At 41.4% G+C, this 17,519-nt stretch overlaps 1 protein-coding gene across 2 annotated transcripts in view; it reads left to right on the top strand.

The window, feature by feature from the left end:
• GNAL (G protein subunit alpha L) overlaps positions 1-17,519 on the top strand; it is a 196,982-nt gene that overhangs the window by 166,821 nt on the left and 12,642 nt on the right. For both annotated transcript variants that reach the window (XM_027452063.3, XM_038174859.2), the window contains exons 6-7: positions 14,715-14,769; positions 16,938-17,011. In XM_027452063.3, the coding sequence (XP_027307864.3) occupies positions 14,715-14,769; positions 16,938-17,011 (129 nt within the window). The remainder of the gene's footprint in view (positions 1-14,714; positions 14,770-16,937; positions 17,012-17,519) is intronic.

Here is a 17,519-nt window from a genome sequence, read left to right as displayed (position 1 = left end):
AAGTATCATTTTACAATATTATTGTTATTAATTAATACTAATACATTGGTTTCTTATTACGTCTTACATTCTGTTATTTACCTTAGCAATTGTAGATCATGTTTTTATAATGTTAGACATTTTGTCAGAAACAGTGACATATAATGGACTGGCTCCTTTATGAAACCTCGCTACCAATCCATTACTGTACTGGATTATATTTTCAGCATTATGCATGGGCATGTCCTTGACAACTAGTGTCTATGCGTTATCTATACCAAACTCATGGTGCTAATCAGCAGGGCTGTGTTTTGAAGCACAACGTGCAGAAAAGTCTAGCTGGTTCACCCAGTTGGCTCAGCCTGCGTCCTGCTTCCAAGCACCTCTTGTGGAATTAATGCTGCTGTCTTGCATAGAGTTAAAGACCCTACTCATTCTGTCTGTCAACACAAGGAAGTTTTCTCTTAAAAATGCTCCTTAAGCAAATACAGTGTGTAGCAGGTGTATAACGCCGCTTCCTTGAGTACTCTGCCAGGACTGCGCCTGGGCTGGAGCAGGCAGGGGGGCCAGGTTGTGGCTTTGTTCCAGCATCCTCATAGGATTATTTAAATTCATTCATGACGTGTTGAGGAGAAGTATTTAAAACATCATATGCCACACCAGGAGGTGATGCTAGAGCCTGTCTCGCTCCTGGTGGCTGGAGCCAGGTTGCACGGGAACCTGCTAGTGCCAGTGTCTTGCTGTACACTGAAGAATCCCATAGCTTGAGTGTTGGCAAAACCACTACTTATTGTGGGTTTACATTGGTTATATACTTTTTAAAGTGTGCAGCTTGGAAGATATGAGGGGGTGCTACAAGGAAGATACAAGAAGGGAAACCATATCTAAAGTTGCAGAATTTAGAAAAATCTATTTGCAGATTACCCTCAATAGCAAGATAATTATACTTGTGGAGAATCACACGAGCATGATCATTCCTCAGGACAGAAGGCAACATCTGTACCCAAAACATGCAGTGCAATGTCACATGTTGGCATCCTGTTGCTCAGATTTGGATGTTTGGAGGTTGGGCTGCACTAAGCAAATAGCTGGGTCCCCATTTGCTTTGAGGGAAAGACCTTCATTCAGGCACTGCACGTCCAAAATTCTGCGTGTGTTACTGATCTTTTAAGCGTATGAGTAGTCCCATTGACTTCCGAGGTCCTGTTGCATTGAGTAGGATTACCTATATCCTTAGAACTGTGCTCATGGGTGAGTCTTTGTAGAATGAAAGCTTTGATTGCACTGAATTTGTTGGTCCTTCTGTATACCTGAAATATTTAACCATTATGACAAAAGAAAAAAATCGTGCCCCGCAGTCAGAATATCTTGGCATTTGTTTATATTCACTTATTTTATCTGTATTTGTTCTGCAGTTATTAAAAAATCTTTCTTATCAGTAGCCTCTATGAGAAAATGAGTCACCTTGAAAATGGTGTCACTTTGGAAGAACAGGTCAGCAGTTTTTCAGTGTATTTTTAATATGCTTTAGATTAATCCTAGTTGTATTTTTTTTCCCATTGGCTGTCGGTATACCCAACTTTTGCATCTTGTCTGGAGGGGCAGAGGTAGCTGAGGACACTTTTAGAGTTTCATAATGAAACCCATCCGTAATGTTTTTCAGTTCTGAGACAGGAGGAAACTATAGCAAAGGGCATAAAAAATAATTGAAATTTTCCCTGTTTCCTCACTTCTGTGAATAGGTGTTTGTCCATATAATATTATGATACTGGCTCTGCTCAGAAGTGCATTGCAATGGCTGAACTGAATTTACATCAGAGCAGGCTGAGGTCTGACATATAACCAGTAAGTGAAGGTACATGTCTTATGAATGTGTGGTTGCTAATTACTTATACAAGTTTCCAAAGATTTGTGCTGGAGGTATTAATAACACGTAACAAAATAATGAAATTAAAAACCAGGATCAGAAGCAGTTCCTTTAAATGTATTACTTTGTGGGTTTGGAATATGAGTAACAGAGACCTTCCAAAAGAAGCTTCTTGCAAAATGGGGAAAGCGTCTGCACCTGCCTAATTAAACAACGGGTTTTGTTTTCCAAATGCCGTCACAGTTATGTTGTAAACACGTACTTTTCGATTTACTTAACATTTTCGTCAGCCTGGCCCTCTGCAGAGGAAAGTAATTACTTGTTTGAAGGAATTGTGAACTTTGGGTGCTTTGTAGCCTAATGCGGGATAGCCTGTTTCAAGACAGACTTTAGCTGAGAGCAGGAGATCAGTGTTTACCATGCTGGTGTTAGGGCCGGATTATCTGTAATCTAATTACGAAGGTTACTAACAGTTTGAAGGGATTATAAGATTAACAATTATCTACGTGATTATTTGATTAAAACAAATGCCAGCGGATTTGGCTGCCATACCTGTGCTCTGGTATTTGGGATCAGAACTCCCGTTTATTTGGAAGCAGAAAACCAAACAACAACAACAACAAAACTTTATGTTTTGATTCTGGTTTAGTGATGACGTTAATTACATGACTAGTCCCTAATTAGTCTTTGCTTTATTTGCACTGAAGTACAATATACCTTATTGAAAGCCGTTTTGAAGAAAGGCTTTTTAGGTTGTGGGGGTTTTTTGTTTGTTCATTTGTTGTTTTTCCAGAGGAGGGAAGAGAGTCTTTTAAAATGCTATGCCTTTAATTTAAAAATTAAGTTATGAGGTATTGGAGACAGTAATTCTGTGGGATCACAGAACCAGAAATTAGTTGTGGCAGCTTCTGGTCCAGGCGGCTTCAGAAGGCCTCCATGAGGAGACCCCACGGCCTCTCTGGGCAGCCTGTGCCAGTGCTCGGCCACCCGCACAGCACACAAGGGTGGCATGATAAAGGCTATTCCTTTGCATAGGGCTGAGGTTTTTGTCTGTAAGTTTGCAGACAAAAGTTTGCAGGTCTGGTATCGCTTAGTGAAACTTCTCAGATTTATTGTTTGAAAAATGTCCAACTTAGAGCGACTGAGGATTTCATCTCATCGTGGGGCCAAGTTCCCAGAGACTAAAGCAAAAGGTCCTCACTCTTTACAGCCTACCTTAGATCCTTCTGGCACTACCTCTTAAGGGCATACACTCCCTCAAGCAATATTACGAAGAACTTTTATATTAGAATTTGGTTTAATGTGGATACTCCTGGGCCAAAAAAAGGTCAGGTCTTTTGAGGCCATCACAAAAGTGGTTCTCTCCCTCAGGACAGGTATTGGACACGTTCCTTCTCAGAGCATTTCCTAGAATCCGAGCCGCAACATCACCCACTGAGTTTCGTGGGAAAAATATTCTGATACAGAATTTGTTGTTCTAGGAGCCCTCAGCTTTGAACAGAAAAAAAAAAAAAAAAAAAAAAAAAGGCAAAAGGGTAAAAATGCTGCTCCTTCTCTCCCTGAAAATGCTAAACTTGTACCTGTGCTCACAGCCCAACTGCAGGGTGACCTGCCAGTATATTGTGAGCCATGTGTCACTATGTCAGCGTGTGAGTGACAGTTCCATATTTAGAGAACAAATGATTTCCAAAGCGCTCCTGGTTTTCATTTCCACAGATTACATGCAAGTTGGGAGTGGTGTTTTTAATCGTTTCTTAAAAAAGAAAGGAAGGAAAGAAAGGAGGAAGAAAGGAAGGGGGAGAGAGAAGAAAGAGAGAAAATACAACCTTTTGAAATCTGAACTGACAAGTGGCTTTGGGTTGCTGACATTTTTACCTTATTTATATATTCCTTTTCAGAATTTTACAGCTGCTATTCGATAAATCGTCCAAGTTTTTTTCCACTAGCTGTATGGGTGGAGAAGACAGATTAGGAAGTTTAACTTCCTTCTCTGTCCCTGTTTTTAGGAGCTTTAGAAGTTGTCCAGGATTTAAACAGGCCTCCCTGGATATTTCAAGTAAACTTTATAAGAATTCTCATCTTCCTTGCAGATGTAGATGTGGTACAATGCAACAGCTTCCGCAGTGTGCCAGGGCTGATTTAGCCCTAAAGGCTGAAGTCACTCTCCTGGTAGCACCATGATATCCTGCAGGGTCCTAGGGTCACAGCCCTGCACCAAAGGCTTTCAGGTGGCTCCCAGCAGGCTCTCAGGCTGGCTTGGGCTCCGCTGCTGTGTTGTAGCACCATCACCAACCTGCCCCGTGCTGCTCAGCCCCTCTGTCTGGAGCTTTCCCACCTCCTGCTGCAGGTGGTGTGCTGGCATTGGCAGCATGCATCTTGGCAAGGAGCCCACGCAGAGAGCCACGGCTCTCTGAGGATGACCCACAGTGCCAAACCCTCTGTTATCAACAAACTAGCATCCCTTTGCTCCAGCTTTTCATAAACCAGGCCCCCAAAATAGCAGCCGTGTCTCAGGTACAGGACAGAGCAATTAAAAAACAAGAGCGTAACGCAATGTTTGAAGTAACATGAAGCAGGACCTAATCAGGTTGTTGCATAATTGTTTTCCTCATTCCTCAAACTCAGCTCATTGTATTGTTGTTTTAATAGTACAAATGCACTGTACACTGAAAAAAAATACGTGGAAAGTTAACAGGAATGAAAGAAAGGTACAGAGAGTGCAGAGTTTGGCAGGCTTCTCACAAAACGTTTTATTAATAGCAAATGTTAATGTTAACATGACTTCCTGTCAAATGTATAGGTAGTGGGGTTGTAGGGCTAGTTTTGAACACCAGGTTTTATAACCCATGTCTTAGTCAAATAGCTTTAACTATTAAGTGGAATTAAGCCAATAGTTCACAAGTTGGACCTGGTCACTGTACCCTTACTTACTTTTTTGTAGTAACAATTCCTCTCCTCACTTCAGCTTCATGCCTTCCATCAGCTAACCAAGAGAATCGCTCAGCCAAACCGTAGGTGTTGTGACCAATTGCTTGAGTACATTCAGTGGTTAAATATATCCTGCTCTAAAATGGGCAGGATAATAGTGATTTAATGAAAACATTTCAGCAGCATCATTTGTAAAGATATAAGAACTTTCTTATGAGCCTAATGGTGATGTCTAGCACTTGTATCCACCTTCTAGACCTCTGCTTGATATTTTTCTTGTTTTCTCCTGATAATTTCTAAGACAGCTGATCATTTACAGATTTTTTTCATGTACAGCTCTGAAATGTGTTGTGGATGGGAAGAAGGATAACCTGCTTGCTCGAAATTACACTTAGAGAAACCCAAATGTATTCTGGTACATGGCAAGAAAGTTGGGAAGAGCAGGCTTTATCCATCCCATCAAAAGTCCCTGAGAAAGGTTACCATGCCTCTTAACTCCACAAAAGGGACATCAAGAGATCTATATCTGAGCAATGGGTGAAGTGGTTCTTTTGGGTATTTTGGGGTGAAATGATCTGAAACTGCTGGAAGGATGTCAGTCGTCATACTTCTAAGGCATTGATTTTTCTCTTGTGTAAGTTTTCTTGCCTTGAACATTGACAAGGCGGTATCCTACCTATTTCAGTAACAAAGCGTGCTGGTGAGCCACTGAAGGGCTGCAGATAGAGTTTGCATCCTGCATGTCCTTCACACAACGTAAAGGTATGAGAGTGCAGCATTAGAGCTGGGACAAGGAAGAACGAGTGCAGAAGAGAAATGGCCTGCCGCTACACCTCATAAACTGGAATAAGGAAAAAGAAATTTCACTGGGTGCTCTGCAGGGACTGCTTTAGCACCTTCTCTGTTCCCGCTGTCTAGGAAGCTAGACATTTTCCTGAGTTATGCATAGAGCCATTTGTTCATTTTTCATGGCTTGTACTGGTGATGTACTTCACATCTTACAAGCAACCCTAGAAAGCTTCATCTCTGGTAGGATGTGTGTTAGAAGCCCTTGCGTTCCTTAAATTTTAGGCATCTACAGGAAGTCCAGATCTTGTCTCATGTCTTGGAGTCTATAATACAGCCTCATGAGAACTGGTTCTGTGATCCAAATGTTGGGCATTGAAACTAATGCCAGTTCTCCAGCTCAACCCCAGCGCTCACCAGGACTCCAGCCATGTCAATTCTCTGGGTCAAGTCAACACTTGACAAGCACGTGCTAGGCAAAAGCAAACAGATACACTCACACTTTGCACGGAGTTTTAGCGTATTGTTTGTCTCACTTAATGTCACAAAAATACATAGATCTGAAGAGTATAATAAACAGGCATGTGCTTTTCCTGGCCAGGAACATTTGCCACCCTGAAGAGTTCACTTTTCTTCATCTGGGTTTTCTGGGGGCTACTAGCATCCTCTTTTTGAGTCATCTGGTTTGACTTTTAGATGTGAGATCTTTTGGCAGCAAGTTCCCCTTGCAAGGAGCTTGGACTGGTGCCACTTTGCTTCTCCTGTCTGAGGATTTTCTGCTTTCTCTTTTATCACCCTCCTATAGAAAACTCCAGTCAAACTGGTTTTTCCTTTCCGTAGTCACTGTAGCAGACATTATTCCAAACCACTTCCACTGGACTAAGTGATCATTAATTTCCAGCAACCAGTGCTCTTTCTAACCTGGATTTGGCATTCTTCAGGGCTCACCACACTTATATTTCATATACACTAAGTATATCCACAGCACAACAATCTTTAAAAACAAAACCATCAACCAGAATGTGTAAGTTGCATTGATTTTTTTTCCCTATATCACAGCAAGCTAAGCTTGCAAATGACAGAGGAAGCTGTATTTGCAACACCCTGTGAAAATAAATTTTGGTAACTTTGGCAACCTTGTGGTATAAAGTTGGTTCTTGTAAATCTGAAGCATTTGACAGCTCCAAATATTATCTTTTGCCCATAGTTTGGCTTTCTTGAACATAAAAGTCAAAGTTATATTTGAAGAATTTAACTAAAGAGGCAGATGTGCACTTCAGTTAGTGGGATGTAAAATGTAAAACCAAGGTTTTGATATATCATTATCTCTAAAGGTATGTTTTCCAGATTGTAACGGGTCAGCTGTTTTCTTCCCCTCTTGACTCTTCTGTTGTTTGAAGAAGTTCAATCTCCTGACTGAGAGAGAGACTCTCATGTAACACTTCTGATGTTTCAGGTATTCTTTACTTCCCTTCCTGAGCTGGTTTGTATACTTGCTGGAAGATATTAAACAGTTATTTCGTTCAGACAGCGGATAAAATGATCCCAGTCTGTCAAATATCAGCTCAGAAAGCAGTCAGGATCCAGATCTCTCCAGATAATGCAATATGATCTTTCTGTTTTCAGGTTATTATCTTTTGGCCCTCTCTTCAAAATTGCATTTATAATTACAGAATGCGCTCTGTGTAGCCTTTATATTACAGAACTCAAATCTGTTTCTGCATGGGTATATCAAGATACCAAAAGATTATGAGCCTGGGACTGTCCTCTCACAAGGAAGAAAGGGAGCTGAATCCTATGGATTCGAGCTGGTGTGAGTGCGGTTAGGAGCAGGGTTTGCCTGTGTCAGTCTACGCCTTCAGTTTTTTCAGTGCTTCATTCTTAGTTCGTGTTTTGCAGCAGTTCAGCCGCTTGCGCCCCTGGGAATAAAATGTCTGATCGCACGCAATAAAAAAATATTGTCCTTTGTAAAATAAATAAGTAACCTTTCCTCTTCCTTCTCTCTCTGCCCGTCCTCTTCCCTCTTCTCTGAGATCCCACATAACAGAAGCTGCAGATGATGTCTCGTTTCTGCTGGAGCCTGTTAACCTTTCTGTGTGAATGACAGTTTTCCAGATTTAAGTCTTAGCCAGTGTTTATGTTAAGAAGAGGGTTAATGATGATCCCCATAGGCCTCTCGCTCGGAAAGCAAAAACATCTGCTAAGCCAAAAAGTGGTTAGTTTGCTAAATTTAGAAGGAAAAAATGCATTTCCCAAAATTCACACTGCTTCTTAACAAATTTAGGGAACAGTGGGGGCAAGCAGTTATGGAAGCCATACTGTTTACTCATTTTGAGTTTAGTTCATGCTTTTTCAATTACAAAAAAAATAAAATTAGAGCACTATTATTAAGCAGAAGGAAAGCACTAAAACGTGCGTCTGAAACGTTTAATGTAGTTGAACTTTTCATGTATTTGTTTAGGTTAATAGCTGGACACATGCCAAAGCCTGTGAAGCCTTTCTGTAGAGATGCTCTGCAGTACTTACTGAGAAAAGGCTATTGAGCAGCTTAGAAAGCGAGGTTGAAACGGGCGTCTGCTAGGAAACTCTCTTAACCAAGCCCGTATACAAGAAGCATTCTTTTACAGGTTTTAGCCCTTTTTCTAATCCTTGTCAAACTGGCTTCTGATTGCTGCCAGCCCTCTGACTTGTGGGGGAAGCGTCTCCTGCCGAATTGTGACGAGCCCGCGGTTGCGATAGTCGTGACCTGTCGTTGCTTTTGATGTCTGAGCTAAAGTCATCACCTGTACATTGAGTTTAAACTAGAGCTCTCCTGCTTCACAGGGCTGCTGTGGTGACTTGGCACTTGATGACTTTGCCATGCTTTGGGCCATGTCTGGCAGTAGTTGTAGCCATGACAATGAAATGGGCCAGGCATGTGCTTCCCCTGCCAAGCTACTGGTACCGCTGGTGGGCGGCAGGTAGGTGGACAAGTAGATCTGGGCAAGATTCTCACTGCAGAATCAGAAATCGGTTGTGCTTGGCAGGGCCCTCTGGAGGCCCCCTGCCCCAGCCCCCTGCCCCAGCCGGGCCACCCAGAGCAGGGTGCCCAGCACCACGGCCAGGCGGCTTCTGAAGGTCTCCATGAGGAGACCCCACGGCCTCTCTGGGCAGCCTGTGCCAGTGCTCGGCCACCTGGGGGTCCATTGCTCTTCTGGGGTCCATTGCAGCATGTTCACCACTCTTTCTGAAGCCCATCCATCGCACTGACAGCTCCTACTCTGAGGAGACAGCTTCTTGAAAACCCAGGCGTACCAGGCAAACTTGTCCTGCCCACGTACCAGTCACACCTGGTGGCTGAGCAGACGTCCTGTGCGTGGTCCCTGGTGGGCTCGGGAGCAATCCGGCTGCAGCCACCCAAGCCGAGGGCTGGCGACAGGCTTCAGACCACAAATCCTCCAACTTCACTGGCCTGTTAACGCGCCGGCTGGTTTCAGGCACAATTGTACTTTGCTCTCGCTCCCTGCCTCAGCTTTAACCTTTTCATGTCCTGGCTGTAATGATTTCCTTGCCAGCGGTTACGTATGGCTGCAGATCTGCTTCTCTGGGCAAATCCCACATTTTGACTAGCCTGCAGGCCCCTGTGTTAGAGAATGCATGAAAAGATGAGGAAAAAAACATTGGTTTGTGACAAGGCAAGGGGTTACCAACGTAAATTGCGGAGATCTTCATTAAATTCAGATTCTACCTGTGTTTTAGTGGACCGTCACCGTGAGATGTAGCTGAACTTCAGTCCTCGAGCGCTGCTCCAGCAAAGAGGCCTCAAGCGTAAGGGCTGCAGCGGGGAGGGAGCGTGATTTAACAAATGCTGCCCTCTGCAGTCTCCTTTTCTGCACCTCGGATCCAGCCTGCATGCAGTTTCACGGCTTTTTTTGATAGCCCATTTTTTAATCTCCCTCTCCAAATACGTTACACCCACATGAGAGGCTGAAGAGACGGTTTTAGCGAGTTAGTGTTGGTATTGAAATAGGAACAAAAGGGAAGTCCTGGGAAACCGCCGCTCTCAGAAGATGCCAAAAATACCCGTCAATCAATACCAATACCTAAATCTCCAACGCTTTATAAATAAATACAAAATTTCAATAGCATCTTCAGCGTTTGCGCTGGCTGTTTTTCTCTGCGCCAGCTTAAGCTGCAGTCAGTCGTTCAAAATGAGAAAGAGATGCGTGATCCAGAGTGGATTCAAGACGGATTTCAGCCTCCCTGTGCTCCTGCTGCGCTCAGTCCCCATGGGCAACGGCTGCGGAGCCGTACGGAGGGAGCGGGGAAGGTGCTACCAAATGGAAGCCGTATGGAAAACATCGTGCCTATTTAAACTTGACAGGAAAATCCTCAGCGATTAAATTTTACCCATGTCTTTTGAGGGATTTCTACCGATATCTTCAGTAAATGACTTAGGAAAAAATTAATCCTTTAGGGGTTAGGTTGCTGGGGGCTATTTTCATTAAGCCTTTCTCAGTTACCAGGAAGCGCATCAGAATAATGTGAGGGTGCTTGAAGCCCAGCCGTGGAGCCTAAGGTATGCTCCAAACCAGAAATCCGTAGCTTCCTACTTCAAGTACTGCAGGAGGCACTAACAAGTTTGTAATCCCTTATCTGATTAAAATACATATATATATAATATATATTAAAAAATCACGTGTTGATTTTGTCTCTGATAACTGCAGCAGGGAAGAAAAGAAAAAAGTAATTTTTTTTTTCTGCTCACTAGAGAACTGGGATAGATGAGTTATTACAATGCAAAGATAGGGAATTCAAAGTCCTGGTCTTGCATCGTTTCATGTAGTAGAAGTATAGGTGTTTCTGTTGGTTTGGGGGCCTGGCCCTTAATGCAAAGAGTTTGAAAAGCCCTTAATAGTCCATCAGAAACGTAAAGGTTTGCAGACCCTGACAACTTACCTGAGGATAAATTTGAGAATCTTCATTCTGAGAACTTTCAGCTATAGAGTTACCATTTTACCTTCCTCATTTAAAGAGAGGATTATTGTGATTTGAGTTCGATTTCTTGTTTTCCACAGCATCTTTTTGATACAAGGGCTTTGAAATGTTAGGGAGAGAGCAGAAAAAATGGTTGGGGTAGAAAAAGATGTATTAAAATGTGTATCGATCTGTAGTTTAGCACTTCATCTTTCCAATTCTTTGACTGTCAAAATACAGTTATAAATGTAGCATGTTTTCTGTGTCTATAGTATTATTCTCAAGACATGATTTTCTATTAATTATGATTTTGTTTGTGGGGTCAGAATATCTGTACGGAACAGCGCAGTGATTTACCCAGTGAGAAGAGGATTTTCATGTGCGATTACCTCCTCTTTATTTGTGCATTTATGAATCCTTTTTCCAGAAATTCTTGTATAGCTGCTAATGCTGCTCAAATTGCCATGGTTTTTAAAGAGAATAATGCTTATTGATAGTTCCCACATGCACTGGCAGGCACATCTAAAACCTGTACTTTTGTGTTCACAGCTTGCATAATATAAAATGTAGAGATTGCTTGTCAAACTAAGTGTCAGCTGAGTTTCCTAGGAAACTCACTGAAGATATTTATAAAACTACAGATCAGCTTAATAATAGATATAATAATGTCAGTAGCTCGTGATCGTTTCTTTTTTTTTTAAACTTTATCAGTCCATTTTTCTTTTGCTTTAATTTGTTGGCAAATCAAACCACTGCATTTCCAAACAGAGCAGTGAAGACCTTCCTTCCAATATCTTGCTTGTCTTATTAAAAAAGATAAAAGTAAAATTAAAAAAAAAAAAAAGACGGGTTGTGCTGTTCCACATGAGGAAATGTGGACCATCCTGCTGTAAAATTAAGAAGAACCTAAGTGTTGTACTGATTATCAGACTGAATCCTGCATAAATAAAACGACAATTGTGAACGAGAAATATAAATATTAGATCACGTTATAGTTGTATTCACACTTGAATTGAATGCATGAGTTGAAAGTTCATTGCACTTACATGCAAAGCAGTTACTGCAGAATTAACATCAATCCTGAGTACAGGTTTCTAAAAAAGATGCATAAATAGAAGACCTGTCAGGATTGTAAAAAGACATGGTTCTGTGAAAAAAATTCTATCCCTGAGCTGAAAAAAACATGAGCTAAAAAGAGCTAAAAAGAGAGAATTGGTGATGCTGGTGTCCATTTTTATACATTTTTCTGCTATTGTGTTTTCCTCACGCTGATCTTTTGAGTGGAGACGTAGGAGCTGCCCCAGCTGAGAGGAATCTTCGTATTTTAAGCATTGCAAGTTGAATTTTTATTCATGTAAATGCAAAATTTCCTGGGGTGTATATATGTACATTTCCATATATAAAAATGCATATTACACCAGAACATAATTATTAGTAGAGGCATTTGGAATTAGTAGAAATTAATGTTCTTTTGAAAAACAATTTAGAAAGGTGAGTCCCATCTTCACATTTTAATGAGGATGAAGCTAGTGTGTTTAGTAATGAGGCAGTACTGCCTCCTTATCTCATCTGGAATCCATTACTTGAACCTACTATATAAATTCGCCTGTCAGAGCTATTTTTTGATACTGTGCTAATTAGCCAAGTAAGGAGCTTATTATGAAGGATGTTCAGGAACTGATTTTCTTTCCAAAAAGTCAGAGTATGGCTTTTTATGTTTCAGTGTCTAGAAAACTCAGTGCACACTCAGTGTCTTTCCAAAAGAAATCCTAGGAAAGCTGTCCCTCACACACCTTATGAAAAGCTATGAAATTTAGCCCAGTCATGTGTTGATTTATTGGGTGCCAGTGATAGCAGAGCAGGTTGATACAGCAGGATGGCAGTTAACTTTGTAAATCACTGCTTTCATTTCATTGTAGATGAGGTGTGGCCAGCAACCTTAGGAACGTAAAACATGGCTGTCTAAACAGAGGTTTTAAAGCACAGGTGATTTAACAGAGTGCTTTCTCTCTTACCTGTGGTACTGCCACTGAGGATGTTTGAAACATATTTTTTTTACCTGGAGGAGGCTGATACTTTCTAAATGGAAGATGACTTGGGCCGACACACAGCACATAAATGCAAATGCTAACAACGATAACCTTCCTGAAGTGCTTGTAGAGGAGAGAGAGGTGTGCACTGGTACTGAATATCACCTTATCTCATCATTTTGGATCAGTGCTACCAGCGTGGCCTTGGTGTCAGAGAGTCAAGATGTATCACCTGTGGTTTATAGATCAACTCCAGAAGTTATGCTCCTCCAAGAAAAATGCTGATTCACATTGTCTCGTGGGGTTTGTGATGGAGTCGTGTTGGTGCACAAACACTCGCCTCTGTCCACAGCGTTAACCACATCAAACTGTTAAGAAAACTTTGTGACAGACTTGGAAAAACAGGAACGCTGCCTCAACAGCCTCGCTCAGGCTGCTTGTTTAGGAAGAGGTGCAGCTTGGGGGCATTGGGGGGGTGTCGATTTTTGCCATCTTTCTTCATCTTGCTGCGTGCTGTGAGCTTGAGATGAGAGCTGGGTTAACGACAAGTGCACCTGTTAAAAATACATCTCTCCGCTCCTGCGTCTGCGTTAACTGCGGGGGTAACAAGTAAAACTTGGTTCAATCGCTGTTCTCGAGGTGAGGAAAACATCAGAGCAGAAGGTTCTGCTGAATACAGCCGCTGTCTAGTGGTGACTGCAGCTGTAAAGATGCACTTTTCCATCTCTGTGTAAGCTGATGGTTACTTTTGCTGGGGGAGGAGGTTTAGGAAAGAGATCCTTTTTCTTTCAAGTTTGTTCAGGACCATTTTGTAATTAGGCACCCGTCGTGTTGTTGTATAAACAAATGTTTTTTAAATGCGGTGTTCGGATGTCACACCTTGATGGTACAGAAAGAAAAACTGTATATTCTAACTTTATGTACTGTTTTTTTTTCCCCTGTTATAACAATTGGGGTTCAAAAAGGAAAAATAGTATAAGTAAATATAAACGTGGCATATTTTCTTTTCCTTTCAGCTAGTATCCGTGGGAAAGTACTATGACAAGTACAGTCAGGCTTTTAGGGGGTATTTTTTCAACTGGTCAGTGTGTGTGACCCTTGTGTTAACAGTGAGTCACAGTGCCAGGCAGGAGTTCACTGTTTTTTCTTCTTTCCCACTGCAATTAAATAGATTCCACATAGATTCCAAGTAAAATTGGAAAAAAAAAATGCCAGTTGATAAAGAAATCTTGATAATGTTGTAGCAGGATGAGTCAGACGGTGGGGTATTCACTGTCAAATACCAAATAACAATGCAGAAATTCAAGAAAGCTTCTAAGTCATACAGGCAGTCCTGGAAAATGAGCCATCTGGGCTCACACAAATCTAAGAAATGGGTGAAAGTGAAGGAGGAGAACCTGCCTATTTTAGCTCTGCATAGAAAATCCCATTTTTATATCCTTATTACTGCTATTCTAACATGTCCAAGGAAAGAATTAGAGCTCGAAAGGATCTTTAAAATAATTGGAGATGCAGTCCCCCTTTTTTTCCGGTTCCCTTTCCTCTTGTTCTTCTCTGCAGTTGTGTTTCACCTCATGGATTTCACTGAGTTCTGGCAATGTAAACAGGCAGACTGGGTAACCTCCATTTCGTGCAGTTTTCTTTTCCAGTTCTTACGCTTTAGCTGCAGTGTTCAGGGGAAACATTTCAGGCCAAAGCTCCTCGTGTACATTAACTAACAGTTCTGCTAACATTGCTGAGACTGTAATCAACATGGCATTGTGCTAAGCCAGCTAAATAAAGGAAACCCTTCTCCCCATTTTCTTTCTGAAAAACCCCAGAATCTTGTTTATGTTTAAGCAACCTCATAATGTTATGACACATGGATAGACCTGGTATTTTTTTAGTGGATTTCACAAAATTGTGACATTTAACTGCATTTGGACTGCTTGTGAGTACTGCATAATGGTAAGTGTAAAAGTGCTATACTGAAGCAAAGTCTAGGTAAAGAGATTTTTGGCTCAGAATTTACAACCCCAAGCAATATAAGTAAAGCATTGGGCTCGTAGATTTACTATCAGACTTGTGATTTTACTTTGCAGCTGAAATCTAAATCGGAAAAAGTAGCATGAAAAGTGCTATACTAGATAGGATTTTACATATCTAAGTGCATTTTTTTTCCCTTCCAGCTTTTTAGAAAGAATTGACAGCGTCAGCATGGATGACTACACACCCACAGATCAGGTTAGTGTAACTAATGGGATAGGGTCTGAACCAAGTCACCCGTTTGTATGAATTCTTCAGGTAATTTCGTTTAGTCCCACCAGCACTGAAATATGCCATGCCCCATACTATCAAAATACAGTCTAGCAGTTCAAGTAATGGGTGTTAAAGAGGCCTTTTGGTGGGGGTAAGCTTGTGTTTTAGTGTTGTTACATGCAGGTTGGTGGTTTCTGTAATATGTCTGTTATTTCTCCTTGCCTTCCATTCTGTGTCCCACAAACAAAGCAAACAAAACATTCATGTAAAAGCCTAGGGTTTCCATCACCAGCCTTTGCTACACAGAAGGAGTGTTTTATTGCAGCAGTGGAGGTGATGGAAACCTGAAAGGAGGCATCCCGTGTCCGTCAGCAGGGTCCTTCAGGGACAGCAGCCTGCAGTGGGTCCCATGTCCAAACTCAGCGGGGAGCACCAAAGCAGCAGCAGGCCTCATGGATTTCCCTGTGGGCATGCAGACACCTTCTTTTCAGCTGTGCCTGTCTCCTGTGGGCAGAGTAGTTTCCATTTAAGCCGTACTTGCAGGACATGTGAAATGGTGCAGCCTTGGAGTGAGAAGAGGCTTCGGCATGATGCATGGCTTCAGCTGGCTTCCCTGAGATCAGGCTGCCTGGTTTCCTTGGGCAGGACATCTCCTCAGCCAACTTATTCAGAGGCTGTTATTTTTCAGTGCCAGCATCCTGCTATCATCTAGTAGTCTCCATCAAGATTGCAGGCCACATGGTAAACTGCAAATACTCATAGTAAAAGAGAATCCCTACACTGGGTAATTCAGTCTAACTACCCAAGGTGTACGATGGGTGGATGCTCTTAAAAAAATAAAATCAAACTTTCGAATCTCATTGTGTAATCAGGGACTGAAATTCAGAGAAATGAAGTGACTTGCCAGGGAACACACAGGGAAGTATGTGGAGCAGAACCTGTACCTTCAGACCTAGTTCAAGTCTATAACCATAAGCCTGTCCAATTACTCTGACAAGTATCCTGAAATAGAAGGCAATAAAAAATAATACACGTTGTACTATGAGGTGAAACTCATGTAGTCGACCCGATATAGAATCAATTATTAAAGCCCTCAGGACATTTCCAGACAAAAGTGGTTGCAGTGAGATTTACTCCATGTAGACCCCATGGCCTGACTGTAGCATCAGTATTGCTCAGCTGGAGAGAGAAATCAGTGAAGCAAAGCTTCATTTTTGCTTTTATTATTTATGTTAGTGTTGCCCTATATTTGTTCTTGTGAGGCCTTCCTCTACCTTGAGCAATCATTCATCACAGGAGGATTTGCTCTGTTATTTAGCTGTCTCAAATTTTTTTCCTGACGTTTCCTTTGGGAAGAAATACCCTATGTCTCTGAAGATCAGACGAGGCCTTCGGTGTTGGGCAGGCAGAAAACTTTTGCTCCAGCAGCAGTGCTGGATAGTCAAGGCTAAAATACCTGCTAGTGATGGTAATGGCACAGGAAAAGCTAGTTTCTTCAGGTATGCATCATAAATTGCTTTTACCTACTTCATTTGAGAAAGCAGGAAATTATTTTTTTTTTAATTATTAAAAGAATGTTATTTAAGTGTAAAGTACTGCTAGCATGAAAAATAAGAAAGAAATGCCAAATTTACCTGCAGCCTAAATTCTGTTCCCCTGTGCACTGTAATAGAGCTTTAATTACTTAGTCAGAAGCTATTATTTCGATAGGATTCCTGTCTCATTCAGTACAAAAGAGGGCAGAATTAAGGTTGCCTGGGCAACTGTAAATCTGGAGTTTTCTAACATTTGAATACTTGACTTTACAACATGAACAACATATTTTTCTTAGTTTTATGTAACTTCAGAATTCATTATCCACGTCACATATAAAATTATATGATAATCAATTATTGGTTTCAGTGTGCACAAAGGAGAACACACATAGGGTATTGTTCTGCTTCCAGAGTGTGCACAAGCCAAATTCAGAGATGTTGTTTGTGTATCTACTGTGTCAGTATGGACAAATGCGGGTTTACCAACAGGTCTGATTGAACTCTAATTAAATGGAACATTTAAGACTTTTCATGGAAAATATTATTGCATGTATTTAGAAAGAAAATCAGGATAGAAAAAAAAATGTCACTAATCAGCTTCCGTGTTCTCATTTCCAGGACCTATTAAGATGCAGAGTTTTGACATCAGGGATTTTTGAAACAAGATTTCAAGTAGATAAAGTAAATTTCCAGTAAGTCTATTAGTTATAATTTATGATTATCTTACTAATCCTTAACAACTTAGTTCAGATGTCTGTGTTCATCTGTTCTTGGTAAAGTGAGGTGTAGGGAGGGGGCAAGGACTGTTTGATTTAGTTTGTTTTTTAGCAGTTTCAGTAGGTCCCAGTAAAATTGCCTCGTACTTCATAAAAAAGCTGATACTAGTCATGTATATTAACACTGCTCTCTCATGGGGCTGTTTTTGCCAACTGTTTTGTTGATAGAGCACTGTAAACTCATAAAATACTTTTGGGGTGAGGTCTCACAGCACTCGGTATCTTGCCACAAGTCACAATTGGTACAGTGGGACAAAGAGAGTTAAATGTCTTCCTTCTTCTGGAAGGCTGCAAGCTCTGTGTCTCGAAATTTTATTAATTTGTGTTAATTTCTGTTAAAACATTTCCCTCTGGGCTGCCTCCACTCACTGGTTCTCACGCAAAAAGGTGACAGTGCTGATGGACTGAAGAGCTGCCTGTGTCC

The sequence above is a fragment of the Anas platyrhynchos genome, chromosome 2 (genome assembly GCF_047663525.1).
Source record: "Anas platyrhynchos isolate ZD024472 breed Pekin duck chromosome 2, IASCAAS_PekinDuck_T2T, whole genome shotgun sequence".
Taxonomy (NCBI): Eukaryota; Metazoa; Chordata; class Aves; order Anseriformes; family Anatidae; genus Anas; species Anas platyrhynchos.
The sequence above is the reverse complement of the archived record's forward strand: the minus strand, read 5'-3'. Positions and strand labels throughout refer to the sequence as shown.